The 17,537-nt window shown below is 35.2% G+C and overlaps 1 protein-coding gene across 1 annotated transcript in view; it reads left to right on the plus strand.

Annotated features, from left to right (window-relative positions):
- LOC5575817 overlaps window positions 1–15,568 on the plus strand; it is a 29,139-nt gene extending 13,571 nt beyond the window's left edge. The window contains exons 2-4 of the mRNA XM_021842985.1: window positions 3,103–3,395; window positions 3,456–3,956; window positions 14,698–15,568. Coding sequence (XP_021698677.1) covers window positions 3,632–3,956; window positions 14,698–15,062 — 690 coding nt within the window. The 5' untranslated portion in view covers window positions 3,103–3,395; window positions 3,456–3,631 and the 3' untranslated portion in view covers window positions 15,063–15,568. The remainder of the gene's footprint in view (window positions 1–3,102; window positions 3,396–3,455; window positions 3,957–14,697) is intronic.
- The last annotated feature ends 1,969 nt before the right edge of the window (window positions 15,569–17,537 follow it).

Consider the following 17,537-nt stretch of genomic DNA (forward strand, 5'->3'; position numbering starts at 1 on the left):
AAAATTCTATGGTAACAAATAAAAAATACGGGTTTTTGTTTTTGTGCGATTATTTTTTTTTCTGATAAATTCTGAGAGTATTTGTTCTCGTAATTCACTACACATTTCGAAAGAACATTTTTCTCTAAAATCATCAGTTTCGGAACAAAAGTTAAAAAAATACATACAAAAATTCAAAGGCCATTTTTTAAGTTATTCGTGAGTTCATCGATTTATCTATGGAAGTTATGTGACTTACAGATTGAACATGGAATTTGCCAACTGCAATCGATAGCTAAGATACCAGTACATATTTCAAAAGGGCCTTTCTTAGCCGAGTGGTTAGAGTCCACGACTATAAAGCAAAAACATGCTGAAGTGTCTGGGTTTGATTCCCGATCGGTTCATGATGTTTTCGTAATGGAAATTTCCTTGACTTCCCTAGGCATAGAGTATCATCGTACCCAGTGCCGAATTTGGGCTTTGGGAGGCCCGGGTCAGATCTCATAAAGGGGGCCCTTCAATAAAAAAAATCTGCACGATTCCACAAACTAACGTACTGAATTTAATTTTTGAATCAGATCCTAAGATATGTAAGTGACATTTTGGTCAGTTTTAAGCTACCTATACACATCGCAAAATTTGACCTTTTTCAATAGTTCGTAGATGATTGGCTTGTGCTTTGGTTTCTATATAATTTGTATGAAGTGAAAAATTGCTGAAAAGCTTCAAAGCCGTTTTCCTCCAATTTAGCTTCCAACCCTTTCATATAGAACATTGCATCTTTTTATTATTCTTATTGTTCTCTTTTGGCCAAAATGAACAAAACTATTAGTTGATATAATGACAAGAACTTTTTTTCAATCCTGTATGAAATGAGGCCATTATCATTGGAACCTTAAATTACGCCAGTAATTGTTGTATCAGGATTTCAACAATTTCGCCTCCTACAGGGCAATGCTATTATTCCTAAGCATCATGTTGAGAAGGATAGAGCTAGGAATATAATTCCTCGATGATCCTGAAAAAAACATAGGCCATGTGAAAGATTAATGTCACGATAACGAAGAAATTGAATCAGTTTCAACGAACGTAATGAAGCACAGAAGCGAAAAGAGCAACTTGAAGAACCACTGAACATATCGTTTCCAAAACAGAACTTCTCTTCTCCGGTATACCTCATATCCAGGAAAGTTTAACATATTCAAACATTAATTTTAAAAATGGTTCCAAATATGAACCATGACACTTTTGATCATGTTTGACGTTCGCTTAGTCGACAAAAACACCACAGGGATTTTAGTTTTAACACTGGGGTTGTTCCTATCTGACATTTCGGAAGGGACACGGAAAACAAAATACACCCAAAATTTGAGTTTAAGCCAAGGTGTGTGACAAAAACTAAAACTAAATAAAAAAATGTTTTTTGGACCAAAAAACCTTAAAAAATGAGTAAACATGCGTTTTTGGCCTAAACTTGAGCGTTTGGCACTTAAATTGGGACAGGCCTTTAGGACCCTTTTGAGAAGTTTAGCCACAGGGTTGGGAAAAAATCTGAAATTCATTCTACAGTAGCCAAACAAAGCCAATCGCAGTCAGCGAAGCCAGTGAAAGAGCCTTGAAAATTGCAAAACACCCGTTGCTAAGGGCAACCCAAAATTACTGTAGAAAAATGTTCTATTTTCCGCTGCATTTAAGAAAACTCATGCACCCAACATAGGCTACTTGATGAGATTCACGTTTTTCAACTACTGTACTGGGAAAGCCACGTGATTTTCGCGAAATTCAAGCCTAATACTATTACCATTCCCATATTTTTTTAATTCATGCAAAAACGTGAAACGCATTTTCAGTTCTAATAACGTTTGAAAACTAAGTCGAGAAGAATTTTGAATATTAAGGGTTCACATTCATGACATTTTTGTAAAATCTTTAAGGATAATAATTGACTAAACCATACTATGATATTCAGGTACATAATTAGAATAGCAAAAAATATACTCATGTATTCAATTTTTAACATGAAAATTAAAATTTCATGTCGAAAGAATCGAAAGAAAATATCGAAAAGTTTTTTTTTGTAGTACTTAATTTTGGTTCTCGGGGGGCCCCTCTGATCGGGGGGCCCGGGGCATTTGCCCCCTCGGCACCCCCCCAAATCCGGGCCTGATCGTACCTGCCACACCATATACGAATGCGAAAATGGCAACTTAGGCAAAGAAAGCTCTCAGTTAATAACTGGGGAAGTGCTCTTAGAACACTACACTGAATATCCGTCTCTATCCCAGTGGGGACGTTAATGCCAAGAAGAAGAAGAAGAAACATTTACCACCTCAACATTCACATGTTTCTACACGATCATCAAAGTCTAAAGCAATCAATGGCCGTTCAAAACAAAAAAATGTCACGGCTCTTCAAAACTTTAATTTTCTTCTTCCCAACGTTTATTCAAACCCGAATGCGAAAATAATCGAGCACAGTGGTAACACGATTTCTCCAGTTTTCGGGGTTTTGCATTTCTGCTCGATAAAGGCGGCGTAAAAATGAACGTGTTTATATGTATTGCTGTTAGGGCTAATAGATTTCAATAAGTTGAAAACACAAGCGAAATGCGATTGAATTATTTAACTTTTTTTCAATCATTCACCTTGGAATGGCTGCCCGAAAACGGTCATAGAGGAGAGACAGAAACAGTCAAGCAGTGTGTGAATCGTTGGCAGCGCAACACCTGATGGTATTGATGGTGCTGCTTTGTGTTTTGGTTGACTGGCAGAATCGATAAACTGTGGCAAATTGTGGTCACATTTCCCAAGCCTGGCTATGAACATATAATGTAAATGCGATAGATTACGAGTGGGAGATAGAAGCAAATGAAAGATACAACTACAAAGTACGAGGAACGAGGCGAGCCAGGGATTGAATCTATGATCTTCTGCTTATGGAGCAGAAACGGTAGCTATTGGACCATCAACCCCGTCAGTAATTTAAATATTAAAAAACTGCTAAAATGATTATTGGTTTCAATATATTTTCTATTAGAATTAGAACAGTGATAATTTCAACTTAAAATGTAATCCTAAAATGGAGTTTTCTACAATCATCATCCGTTTAATTTTCTTTCAGTGCACCCAAATACATCAATCTTTAGCCGGCTATTGGAATACATCAATACAAGCAGCAGTTGTTTATCCGCCGCCTAGAGTATCTGCACCCGTTCCCCACCGAATGCCTTATTATGCCTTCCGGTGCCAATAAGAAGTCACCCTCTGGCGGTGGTGGTGGAAAGGGCAGTAAACACCAACAAAACAACAACAACAGCAAAAAGGGAAACGACAAAACCGCTGCGCCGGAAACGGCCTCTGCTGGAGATGAAGACATCAATTCCGGCTTCGGGCAGTACATGCGTTCCCCACAAGGTTGGTTCGAGTGAAAAATTACCCCTGACAAATGACGGAATTTTCAACTTTTCTCCACAGCTATCGAAATGATGAAACTGTTTGTCGTTGCAAACACCCTGGTAATGTTCTTCACCATGGCATGGCCTCAAATGAAGCATTCTTACGAGATTCTTCGGTCCATGATCTACGGAGATGAAGAGGATGAGCTGTAACCGTTGTTAATTGTCCTCAAAAGCGAACCAATCCAATCAACAATGTTACTATTAGCGTTTAAGAGCCTTTTCTTCGTGGCGGCCATTTTTGCCTACAGCACCGGAGTTTGGCGACTGATCAACGACTACTTCCGGCAGGAATTCCGCACATTTCTCGACGAGGAAGTGAAGAAGAACAAGTACTTGATTGTCGATCCAGATCATAGTGCTGCGCCGTCACCGCCCGCAGAAATCATTTCCGAAAGTCAAGTTCGAAAAGCCCAGGGATCGGTTACGGCGAATCGACTGCTAGACGAGATGATTCTGAGCTTCGGGCGGCTGTTCACCGGTGGGGACGAGGCGAAACTGGCCAGGAGACGCACTTCGGGTGATTGAATTTGGCATGATTTAACCCGCAATGTTTCAGGACGGATTTACTTTACTATAAATGCTATAGCGTGGTGATTTCCTAAAATTTTGGGTACATTTTTCTATTACAAATGCAAACTCCTTTTCCTTTCCTAGTTTTCGTAGACAAAAATACGGGTCCTAAAATATTCAATCTGATGTACATTTTTAATAAACACACTTATCATAAATGCTTTCTACTAATCACCGATAAGTGATATATGAAATCAAAACTTGATGGATATATATGAACTATAATACAAATTCATTCAAGTTTTGACCTCGGAGTTATTTTACACTCAATTTTCCGTTAAACCCGTTGGCAAAAGCAGACGGTGGTAATCATACTAAAGAAAAAACTTCATAGATGGAAGAATCGTCTGGATTAACTGAGTAGGGTTTCGGAGGATTTAGCCAGAGGATCTTGAACACCATTGAGGGAATCAAGGTTTCCTTCTTAATCGAAAAGAAAGAAGATAGTCGTTTTTCGCGAACTTCTTCTCAAAAATCTTAAAGAGAAGAAGCACATATTTTTACTTATGACGACAAAATTGAAGGTCTCTCAAGTGACTAAAAGTCACTTGAAGAGAACAAAAGTGGAATAGATGATTCACTTGGATTTTCTCCATTCCATCATTATGGAGAACAGAACTCAATCCATTCATCGAAAAGTGCTTTCTCAAGAATATTATTTTAATCACTTTAACAAAAGTATAGATTATTATTATATTAAAGCTTTAGAAAAATCAAGACTAAAGTTCGATGAACATTTGACATGGGACCATTCCTAGAAATCTGGAGAGAAATTTTCAGAACCCCACTCAGAGCCGTCGGTGCGGGAAGTGTGGTCATGGTACCCAAAATTGTCGCATGGATGCTAAATGCATGATTTGCGGAGGTTCTTCTCACGCTAAGGACATCTGCCCTGTAAGGATAGACTCCAAAAAGTTTGTGTCCGTGAATTGCGGGGGCAACCATAAGCTTCAATTTTGGGAATGCCTTTCACGCAAACAAATCGTTGATGTTCGTACCTGGCAATTATACGGCAACGGTTTTCATAGCCGGAATTGCTCAGGAAGAATCTCCAACAACACTCATTTACAGTTAACGATTGCTTGCTTCGTAATCACAATCGTATTCGCAATCTCATGTTTTTCGTCGGGTAACCGTTCGAATCTTTAATTTTGAATGGATTTACCCAATGAAATTCCTAAGACTAAGTCGCAGGCAATTCCAGCTTCTTCCCTTCAAATTTTCTTCCTACGAGTAACCGTCCGAATTTTTTCAACTCAAACGGAAATTTCCATGCTTTTTGTCGCTGCAGGTAATTTGCATTCGCCTCTTCGTCAACTTAAAATCCCAACAAAAAATTGTCAGAAAATACACCTACTTCTAGTGAAATGTCTGCCTCTGATTTTGATGTTTTAATTGAATAATTGATTCAAATGATTGATGCAATGTTCAAAACAACCACTACGACTGAAGCAGTCAATGTCGGTGTAAAATTTACTAATCAAATTGTTATTGTATTACGATTTTCTAATGGATCCAAATAAAAATTAACATATTTTAAATTGGAATGCTCGTTCTTTAAATGGTAAAGAGAACCAGTTGTTTTATTTTTTTACAGATAATAACATACATATAGCAGTAATTACTGAAACTTATTTGAAACCTGTATCCAAACTCAAATGAGATCCAAACTTTTTTGTTTATCATTATGATCGACTTGATGGTGCATGTGGGGAAGTTGCAATTATCATTCCCCCAAGAGTGTTACGTATTTTGTGGACGGCGCCTTAGTTATAAGTAGACATTTTTTTCCTCTTTTTACTAGAAAAATCATCTAATGTTTGACCACGGTTCAATAGATTCTAAAGCAATTCCAAGTATATTTACAAGCTTAGTTGTTTTTAAACTGCGTATATAATATATGAACATAAAAATGGCTTTGCCCACGTTATTATACAAAAACTGCTAGAAACAAATTATTTTTGATAAAACAAAAAACTTTTTTCTATGCATTGTGATCTTTGCAAGAAATAACATTTTTAATATTTTACTAAAGTACACCTGATTCTGTTTTTGCACGGATTTTTTTTTTACACGGCCGTGCAAAAAAAAGTTTCCATACATTTTTTTCTTTTCCATTTTTGCATGAGATGGTATTACTTATTTTGCACGGTTTTTGAAATTTTGAACTGAAATCTTTTTTTGCACGGTACGCATCCCCCGTGCAAAAACAGAATCGGGTGTATCTAGTTAAAACTGCAAGCCTAATTGTGAATTTATTTTTAAATAATTGCAATGATACATTTATGAAATTGTTGCTTAGACCTTCTGAACGTTTGACAAACTTGAATCCCGGTACTAAAATATGAATGTTTTTAATTAGTATTTTTCGTTAACAAAAAATCATGTTTTTCTCAAATACCATACACACGTATCTGCCAAAGGATACAAACTCTATTGGAATTCAATGGTATAATACCTCATTCGGTTTTTCATTCTGGGTATTCCACTAAACAGCTTGAAGATTTATTACTAATTCAAAACATTTTTAATTAAATGTCTTGTGTACACAGTTAACAAACAACTAAATAAGCATCAAGAGCATGTACAAAAATAGAATTTGTTGAGTATTCATGAAGTTGTGATCAAACAAAGATGTTTTTTTAGTAAAAAGAAGAAAAAAATACATAGAAAACTACTGTCATCTAAGATATGTTTTAATTTTAGACAAACTAGATGTTTCACAAACTTTCCATTAATTTAAATTTAAAGAGAATGGTGCTAAAAGCTTTGCAATAGTTAGAAAATACCAAAGTTACAAAGAATTTTCGCTGAAGGTCAAAATCTATAACAGGAAAATTTACCTTAAGGTGGTATATTTTCAACTGAAACTTTGAGGTTTCGCTCTTAGTGTAATTTGATATGAGAAGAGCACACGGTGTTTTAAAAACTTTCGAAAAATAAGCCGCACCTCAATGAGTAGTGCATTTGTTAGCAGCTAGAGAAATTGCTAATGAAATTTCTGAAGCGAATTGCAGGTCGAACTATTGAGAGACTCCAAGAGTAGTTTTTAATAGACTTCCTCAAACAAACCCTGTAGAAATTAAAGGGAATTTCTGGAAGAAACCGTAAAAAATCATTGAAAAAATTCTGATCAAAATTCCGGGAAGATTAATTAATAATGGGTAAAAAAGGCCTGTTAAAGGGAGTAAGGTAATTTTATGGCAGTAACGCTTGCTTGTGGTTAGCAGGTGTGCTATAATGATGAAAGAAGTACGAAAACGGTTTCTTGTCCGTCCCTTGTTCTAGCGATTGCTATGAACGAATAGTTTTAAGTGTAATAGATTAGTAGTGGTAGATAGAAGCAAGTTAAAGATACAACTATAAAGTACGAAAAAAGGACGCGCCTGGGATTGAATACATGACCTTCTGCTTATGAAGCAAGCAGGAAAGAGTGGGAGAAAAGTGACTTCAGAGACCACCTTGATTCATATAGACCTTGTATCATGAAATTAAAATCTAGAGATTTCATTGTATTAAAATAGTTAGCAAGTCTTTGACAACAGATCTGCTACAAGCCCTGCATTCACAGACCCTCGAAAATAACAAGGATGTTATTCGGGTACTTTTGGGATAATATTAAGGATTATCATCCTAACTACTATGAATATGTGACGTAAAGTAGCTAGAAACTACTGCAGAACATGTTATTCATAAGAACATACAATTTCTAGCCTTGTGAATGACATTTATGATTCAATGGCTATACCGACAGATATCTACTTTATTTTGAGATGTTATGGACTTCGGCAAATATAAAACTCATGGGGTATGAATATAACCATTTGGTCAACCTTAAGGTGATGATGCATCGAAGCCAAACCTCAAATTTTCAAGAGTACAAATCTAGAGAACCAGACAGCTTCAGATTTGGAAGACTTAATTTCTGGACTACTTTGAATGGCCCAAATTATCGAAAAACATAACCCAAGTAACACAGCTTGTTATATAACAGTTAAAAAATCCAGTTTTTAACACATTCTGTTGTATTTTTCTAGTGATATTTACTTTATATCTAACACTTGTATAGCTAAAATAGCGCAAAAAATGGCGGCTCATAGGTCTGACAACCACTTATAATCACATACCATTGACGATTTATAAACATACTCTCAACATAATAAAGATGAGAATATAAGCTATAATGAACAGTTGTTATAATTAGGTTATTTTTCAGCATTAAAGACTCACAATTCAAGTGTATATAACGACATGCTTCATGTGCTGTAATTGAGCTATTTTTAAGTACAAACCACATATATATGGTACAAGATGACTAGATTATAATACAGGCAAATGTTCTGGTTATTGTGACGTTATTTGAAAGCTATATAACTTGCAAAACACAAACATATTACATACTATCTGCTTAAAATGTCCAATCTGCAAAATGAAGGAACTCACAGAAAAAAAAACACAAAATTGCCTCCAAAAATACATGGCTACCATAACCTGACAAATGTTTCCAAACTAAAAAATCTAAGATTGTTTTTCATCACGGAGATGAATAAAATTAAAAAGGATGGTGTTCAACGATATTTGAGAAGTTTATTATGCGGATCAAAATTAATGGTGAAGCTTTCATTTTCACTTTTCAATAATTAATGGGCCATTATAATAATTTCTAAATGTATAACGAAGTCACCCAAAATTGTGCAATTTTGTATAATTTTCTTCAATTCTCACGAAAAAATAAGATGGTAGAATTTAATATGGCTTACAGCACCGTCCAAAAATATTGGAACGGTTCAATTATTTTATTAAATTTTTCATGCTCAATTGTTTTACATCGCTGTCAATGACACAACTTATCAAATCGATTCTGATTTCTAATCAATTTATTAAATTTAATATAATCGATATGCAAATTAAATAGATTCGAAGTAAGGTGATTCAAGCTTTCAACCGGTACTGTAAGCCTGATTATGTATTTAGCAAAATGTGAAATGTTTGTGTATGTTGATTCAGATATGAGTTGAAATTACGTTGTATTAACGTCTCCAGAGCATCTTAACTAGAGGATTTAGATTGACTTATAATAACGTTCATAATACATCATAAGAACATATTTTAAACATATTATCTAAAAAATCATTGGATTGTTTTCTTAATAATATTTATAACACCCAAATAACTTAAATACAGCTTCTTGCTTAGTGGATAGATTTTAATCTGCCAAACGTCAAACATTACTCTACAAATATCAACAATGTGAAAATTGCAGTAATGTTGACAGACGTCACGCAGTAGCTATTTGTTATTTTCGACGATATTCATCAATTTGAGAGCCTATTCGACTACAATAATTTTGACCCGCACAGAAGAAACCTGCTTTATTTTAACATTAGTGAAATATACATCATTTGGATCATGTGTTTTCTGCTACCAGAATAAATTTGAAATTATGGTGCCGATCAGTGGCGCGGGAAGTGGGTAGGACAGGTAGGACATGTACTACGCACAAAAACACCTGGGTAGGACAGTCAAAGGGTTGTCCTACCCACGATTCACAAAAAAAAGAAAGCAAAAACAATATCATCAAAAAGCTTGATACTTTTTATCATCAATACAATTATAATTTGATCAAATTCCAACTGATATTTTATGGCATCATTCATCATAATATTGAAAGGAGATTTTCAGATTTGGTGAAGAAATTCCAGCAAAATATTTGATGGACTTTCTGCGCGATGAAACATTTTTCAAGTATCTTCAGTTTTTCCTGAAAACTTTTGCAATTAGCCGGATCACTTCGGTGCAAAGAAAAAAAATACAAGCTCACTGGTTGTGAAGGCATGCAGTTTGGTGTATTTTTGTCATTGTTTTAAATAACATTTATTTGAAAAGTTTATAATAATAGATATAAAGGATATTCATGTTTTTTAATATGAATGTTAACAATAGTTGATAGAATGAATGATCCTTAAGGTAGGACTGGTAGTAGATTTATTTTTAGAGACTTGGTCTCTATTTTATTGTAAGTCTCTCTCTCTTCAGTATTAGTTATAGTAATTTTATTGAGATTCTCTCAGGGACTTCTACACAGGATGCTTAGAAGAATTTCTCAAGAATTTGCTCCAGGAAATCTTTGAGAACTCCTAAGCTACTACCTCCAGTAATTTCCTAAGGCATCACTATGGTTTTGTTTTCCTACATTATCCTAGAATTTCCTCCAGATCTTTCAACCGAATTCTCCAGTTGTTACTCTAGCAAACCTTCCAAAGAACTCTACAGAATTTCTTCCGAGGAAATCCACAAACGTTTATTCCAGAGTATTTGGAAAAATAGCTTAAGGTCATCTTCGAGAAACCTTCCGCCTATTTATGTGGCTTCCTTCAAGAATTCATCCACGTTTTCTCCCAGAAATCCAAAATGGGTTCTTCGCACAAATCTATCTTTTTTTAGGAATTTTTCCAGCATTTCGATGGATTTTTTTCCGATAATCTAAGCAAATTATCAAGAAAATCTTTTAAAAATTGCTTAGGAGTCCAGGAGTTATTTAAGAGATCCTTGTACATTAAAAGTGATTTTAAATCTTACCCTAGTTTTATCAGAGGTTACTCTAAGATTTTCTTTAGAAATATCTCATGAATTTATTTTTCAGAAAAGTTTACTTGGCGTTAACATGGAGTCACTCGCTGAAGGTATCTTTAGAGAAATCCCTAGTTGAAATCTTATATAAATCCTGAAATATAATTTTAAAGAAAATCGTTAGATATTTCTGGACAAGTTATTGATCGAAGTTTCGAAGACATTTTGACCGGGAATCTTAGAAGATGTCCCAGAGAAATCGATGGATGTATAAGATCTTGAAGGACTTTCTTGAAAAACGTCTCAACATTTTTTTGGAGGAATTCAGATAATTCAGATAATCTCCTTGGTAAAATCCAGGTTGAATTCTTGAGGTACCCTAAACAAAATTCTTGGAGAAATTCCCTAAGAAAATTCGTGGAGAAATGCCTTGGAAAACAATCAGTAAATGAACTTCTGTGTAAATTTCTTGAGCCATTATCTGAACATTTGGGCAAATACCTGAACAATTGCTGATGAAATACCTAGAGAAAATTGTGAACTAACACATAAATTAATTATATGTAGAGAAATATCTGCTCTGATGCTTTGAAGAATCATACTCTTATCTTCTGGCTTAGGTAGGGGAAATCAGGGTAAAACCGACACTGTGGGTAAGCTCGACACCCTTTGATTTTTCATGTTTTGAGCAGATTTTCATGCAGTTTCCACCACGCTCTATCATAACTTGTGAAATGTTGTGTTTCGAATTACATTACAACTGAAGCTACCAATAAACTGCCAAAATAAACAACAAAATCATATTGGATAACATAGAAGCATCAGCAGTTGCAATATTTCGCTGTTATTCTTTAACTATTTCGCATGTGAAATTTTTAAAATATCATCATTTGTTCTGCGTCTACATCATCATTTACTATTATTACGTTGATACAACATGAAGGAGAAATTATTTTTTGTTTTTCGACAGCTGAAAACGCTATCGAAAAATAAATGTCCACTCGGGGTAAGATCGACACTTTCATTTGGGTCAAAATCGATACCTTTCTTTGCTTAATAATCTAATATCAGGGAATCTTTCTAATCGAAAGACTATCTCTGTAGTTTATGTGAGTCTTTATTTTTGAATTCCAGTGAAGTTCACGGATGGCGAACTTGTTAACATGTAAAATATGACACTATATGACTTACCACAAGCTATCATTAAGTATTAAAAAAATATTTCTTTGTTATCACGTTTCAACCTATTTTATGAAGCTTGCAGAAATTTTTCTCATTTAAAATTGCAGAATTAATAGAATTTTGAATACGTTCATATAAATTAATTTTATTGTTTATTTACAAACTATGAGGTTCGACAGTTTTTATTATCTACAAATAATTACACTTTTCTGTTTTGTTAAAATAAAACAGTATTTATTTTCACAACCAATCATTCGCTACAGCTTCATCTTCATAAGCATTCCATGAACACAAATTAATAATATCCATGTGTATTCACCCCAACTTTAATATCTTAGCATGGGACATTTTAAATTTTTACATATATTTAGTGGATCTTTGGCCTCTTCTCAATAATTTACGTAATATGTGAATAATACTTTGGAGGAAGGGATCATAAATGTCGAAATCATGTTCAAACCATTCTTTTAAATATACAATGTGATGGTGATGTTCACAACGTATAAATTCTGCTCAAAGTGGATGTGTCGGTTTTAACCCAACAGGGTGTCGATCTTACCCGCACTCTCAATTGTCTCACCCAAAAATGATGAAATATCGATTTGATTTAAATCACTGTATAATCTTAATATATCATCCAGCGATCGCAAGAATTGATAGATTTATAACCAATATGTGATACTACAACAATTTTAGGTTCGTTTAACAAGCGAAAGTACACAAATTTTATCAATAAGCTTAAGGTGTCGGTTTTACCCCGAATTCCCCTACCGTTTTGTTTTCTTGGTTGATGTGTGGTCTCTTTTCGGCCTTTTTTTGTGTCTTTATTCGTTTGAGGTCTCTTGTTTTCAGACATGAGGTCTTCGATTTCCTATTTTAAAAGCACTCAGTCGCTACCAGCCCTGTAAGAACAAGAAGCTTTCTCAATCGTTGGGTAATGACTGGCTTGAAAATGAGAGGGTTAGAACCAGGGTTGGGAAAAAATCTGAAACTCACTCTACAGTAGCCAAACCAAGCCAATCACAGTCAGCGAAGCCAGTGAAACTCACGCCCATCGCTGCTGTAGGCAAATTCCTTGAAAATTGCAAAACACCCGTTGCTAAGGGCAACCCGCAATTACTGTAGAAAAATGTTCTATTTCCCGCTGCATTTCCCGCAATGACACTCATGATTTAGAAAATTCGTGCACCCAACAAAGGCTACTTGATGAGATTCACGTTTTTGAATTACTGTACTGGGAGAGCCACGTGATTTTCGCGAAAAGTCAAGCCTACTACTATTACCATTCCCAGCACTGGTTAGAACTAAAGGTGTCAGTGACTAAAACCTGGTTTTAAAAAATATACTTTGAAGTCTTTTCAGATTTTTTTCCTTCTAAACAAATTGTATAGGAGTCAAAAAAAAACAAGGCAGTCTTTTAAAATTATTTTTTTTTGTTCAGTGGAAAAAAAGTGGAAAATCTTTTGGAAACAGTACAATTTACACAACTTAAAACCGAACAAAGTTTTAATTACACCCTGTTTGCGTTTGAACCTCTCAAATATGGTAACTTTCAATTTCCAATTCAAAGCTGAATCCTTCATAACTTCGCTGTGCACAAAGAATTTGCTTACGCTTGTCCTACCCATGGTTTCGAACGTGGACGCGCCTCTGGTGCCGATATACACAAAACACTCTGGACTACGTGATGTGCCAACCACGGTGTTAAAACCGTGCGTTTATTTTCCAATGTGAATATATCAAAATTCGTTATGTGCATGTGCAACACCGAATTCTAGTTGAATAAGCAAACGCAGTTGGCAGAAGTTTTGTTCACCTAAAAAAAATATTTATTTTGTCAATTCGCAGTACACTCTGAAACCACTCTTTCAGAAGTTTATGGTATCAAACCGATTGTTTTTTTTGTGATAATGAAAAGCAACCGAACTTAGAAAACCACCCGTTAACGATTTTATTACGTTCAATTTTTCTCCACAAAGTTTGATTATGGCATTTTTGTCCCAACTTCAATAGTCGATGTTAGAATAACACACAACATGAATCGACGATGATGGGTATATTGATGTTTGAATCTTGTAAAACATTCGTTTAAAATGCATTATCACAACATACATTTTATTATGTACGTTTGTAGAGCATCCAATCAACCAAACAGGTTGTCATTTTTGCATTTAATGTTTTGGGATGACTTGTTTTCCGATAGCTATTATATAACATTTATATAACACAAGATGTTATGGTATTTACCATTATAACTCTTATATGACAAGATCTGCTATCTGCTATCTGAAAAGATGTTTTCGGTGTTACTTGGGAAAAAATCTTTCCTGTTAGGTGCTTAGGCTAATATTTAGAGTTTTAAGAAACAAATTCAACGATTTTTAAGAATCCTCTGATTATCTTAAAATATCTAAAAAAACACAGTAAATGTCTTTTTGCAAAATTCGAAACAACTATGGGTATCTATCAAAAGATGTTCACTGATTGCACAGAGCGAATGCAATTCTACAGTAAATTTACAGCAAAATAATCCATGTAGATCTTGATGGTCATAACTCAAGAGTGGTTTGGATGGATCCTAAAAGTTTCCCAATAGTATTCTAGTTATTTTCGTGAATAACGTAAAACGTTTTCAGCATACTTACTCTGCAATTAACTTGTCGGTGACTGTTTAGGATTTGAGGTACAAACATACAGGTATATTAGAGACCTTACAATAATCCTGATTATATTTGGCAACCAGGCAAGAGGAAGAAGGTTCCAAGGAGTTTGTTGGCACAACTAATCCCGTTGAATTTAAAGAAGATTGAACACAAAAATATTAGAAAACCACCAATCTATGGCACTTCTTGCCAAGTGCGATCGTCCTGGGTATTGACGGCCTAATTCGATTCCGCACCGAAAGTAATCGTAAAACGTTATCTCATCTTTTGCAGCACAACCGCCGACAAATAAAATTATAACGGCAACTTCTTCGTCTTCGACGAGCCAGCCGGTTCCGGGCGGAATCGGAACCAGTTCGGGATCGACGGATTCGAGCGGCAGAGGAGGGACAGTAATTGAAAGTGATAAGTTTCGGGGAAGTTCTTCACCCGAACAAGAGAACAATAACTCCGATGAGAGTGATGGTCGTGATTGTGATGATGATGACGATGCAAATGACGTTAGTGACGATGATGAAGAAAATTGGATTAAGTACTGGAAAAATCGTGAACAGGGACAATTGGTGAATGAAGGTGGAAGTGATGGGGATGGGGAAGGTCACTGTGAAGCGAAGGTGGTGGACACTTGCGGACCATGAATCTTGTGCTTCCGGGCAGGTCAGGTGGTGTTGGTCAGCTGAACAGCAAAAAATAAATTTATAATATTGATATTTTTCAACAATATTCGTTTGCAAATTTTTTTATAGACGACATTTTGAAAGACAAAACGTCAAAAGGATAAATGGTTGAAAGACAAGAGGCGTAAAGGACGAAAGATCGAAACAAATTTGCTTGGGGCAAATTTTTCCTTGTTTTAAAAAGATTTTCAAAATTTTTCTTATCCTTAAGTCTTTTGACTTTTTGTCATAGATTCCACCATACTTTCAGCAAAAATGACAGACTATTACAATTTATTTTTTGCTGTGTGGAACTGCAAAATGGGATAAAGTTTTATCGAGAGTGCATAATCGAGTGGTGATCGAATGGCACCGGTATCGAGACCGGGAGATCGGAAATGGGGTGCACCAGAAGGAAAAGTTTTATTGGACGGTTTATTGCATTCAATAGGTGACTGCTGCAGGCTGCAGGATTCAATTAGCAACACCATCGGCGGCAGCAGCAGAGTGTGAAGCCAATAAACGGCACGTGGAGTGAAGCCTGCTGCTGTGGGAGGGAAGTTTGGTTTAAGATTAATTTACTTTGTAAGCATTTTAAATGAAAGTGTAGAATGTAGGATTTCTGTTGGAAAATAAAAAGTTTAAATAAATTTTGTACTGTTTCAATATAGGCTTCGAAATCTTCGAGTAACTTGATTTGCAATTGGACAAGTGAGTCTCAAATTAAAATGGTGTTTGTTTTCAAACTGCATAGAAACTTTTTGAGCTATTTCGTAATTATTTAGAAAAAAAATGTTTTCTCCTTTCAATGTCGGAATTAACTTCCTAGGTTTTGCATTTTTTTTATATTTTCCAAAATGGCTTTGAGCCAGGGTCCAATTGAGAAATCTTATTTTATTTTATTTTTTCTGTTACTGGATTGAGAAAACAGTTTTTTGACTTGTTTTTGCAGATCCTGCCATATAATTTTCTCAGCAGGATTGCAAGTGCATTGTTATTGCCTTCGCCTCACGTTTCGAAAACGGATCAAGAGTTTAAGATCATCGTCTTTAAACACGCATTAGAATTTTAATTCACATTTAAATGTCGCAATGCTCCTTGCTTCGACAATGAAATTTGTTAAAATTTCGAGAGCATTGTCAATATCAAGTTTTGTTTGCAAAGAAATGTTAAAATCAAGATTCCTATCGATGTTTGTCTTGTATGGCTCCCAAATAATGGACAGTGGAGCTGATGGGATTGATAACCGCTCATGGGGTATTTAAAACGTAACAAGAACATGTTCAGAATCGAAATCAGCGTGAGTAACCAGTTGGCTTCAGAGGTGATTGGAGTCGGTTAAAACTAAATCAATCGTTGAAGGGTTTTGGAAGAGAAAACAAGTAGGGCTATCAGGGTATTGAATTGGGAAATATCCTGTAGAGCACCCATCACATAAAATTCTGCCATTGGAATTTATTTGCAAACTATTCTATGAGCGATGTTCGGCAATAAAGCCACCAATGACAAAAAAAAAATTATTGTGAGTTATTTAATGCAAGTCAGTTTGAAGGAAATTAACCTGTTGCCCAATGCATGGAAAAGGCAAAAAAGCAGATATGAAAGTATATATACTAAACTGTGTTTCAACAGAAATACTCAATGTTTCATAAATTTTGGTTTCAAATGACAAAAAAGTGAATGTTTTATACGCCTATGAATGATGACAGCATCCCCACCACATGATCTATCCAAGCGATCATTTCAATTAACGCATAGTATGGATTTTTTGTTTTTTCATACTATATGCAATCATAACTGTCATCGATTTTTGCAATTCAAGGTGCGGTTTTTTCGAGTTTCACTGTTCTCAACATTTTTGGCAAATTTTTTCGGCTACATTGTTTCGCCGAGAATGATCTAATATCTCCTTCTTTTGATTGTTTATCATTATTCCTAGTTCACCATCCTCTCACGAAAGACTATCTTTGCACCTTCTTGAACTGAATCGTTTGTCGGGGAAACGGGCCATTGGGAGGAATGGCTTCCTGGAAAACCTCCAAACATTTTGCAAGTTTTGTCACGCTCTACCTTACCCACCTCCAAACCTTGGGGCGTGACATAATTTGTGAACATTTGTGACATAATGATCACTTAGTAGTTAGGATTTTTGCGTGCTCACATAACCGTCATCAAATTAGTCCCAAACCAAAAAAAAATGATTTTCAATTGTATAATAAATTAAAAATAAAAAAACACATCGTTTTGGGTAAATAAGTTGATCAAAGCTATATCATTATTTCATTAAAGCATCCAAATTGGAATGAAATTTTAGAGCTTTGTCAACATTTCAATCTTTGGGACAATACATTTGTTATAAATCAGTCACAAAATCTTAACATCTCACCCATTGAACCGCCAATCACAAACGCACAAATGAGTTGATTGTCTCTTGGACACATCCAACGAAGTTGCGTT

The sequence above is a fragment of the Aedes aegypti genome, chromosome 1 (assembly GCF_002204515.2).
Source record: "Aedes aegypti strain LVP_AGWG chromosome 1, AaegL5.0 Primary Assembly, whole genome shotgun sequence".
In the NCBI taxonomy this organism is placed as follows: domain Eukaryota; kingdom Metazoa; phylum Arthropoda; class Insecta; order Diptera; family Culicidae; genus Aedes; species Aedes aegypti.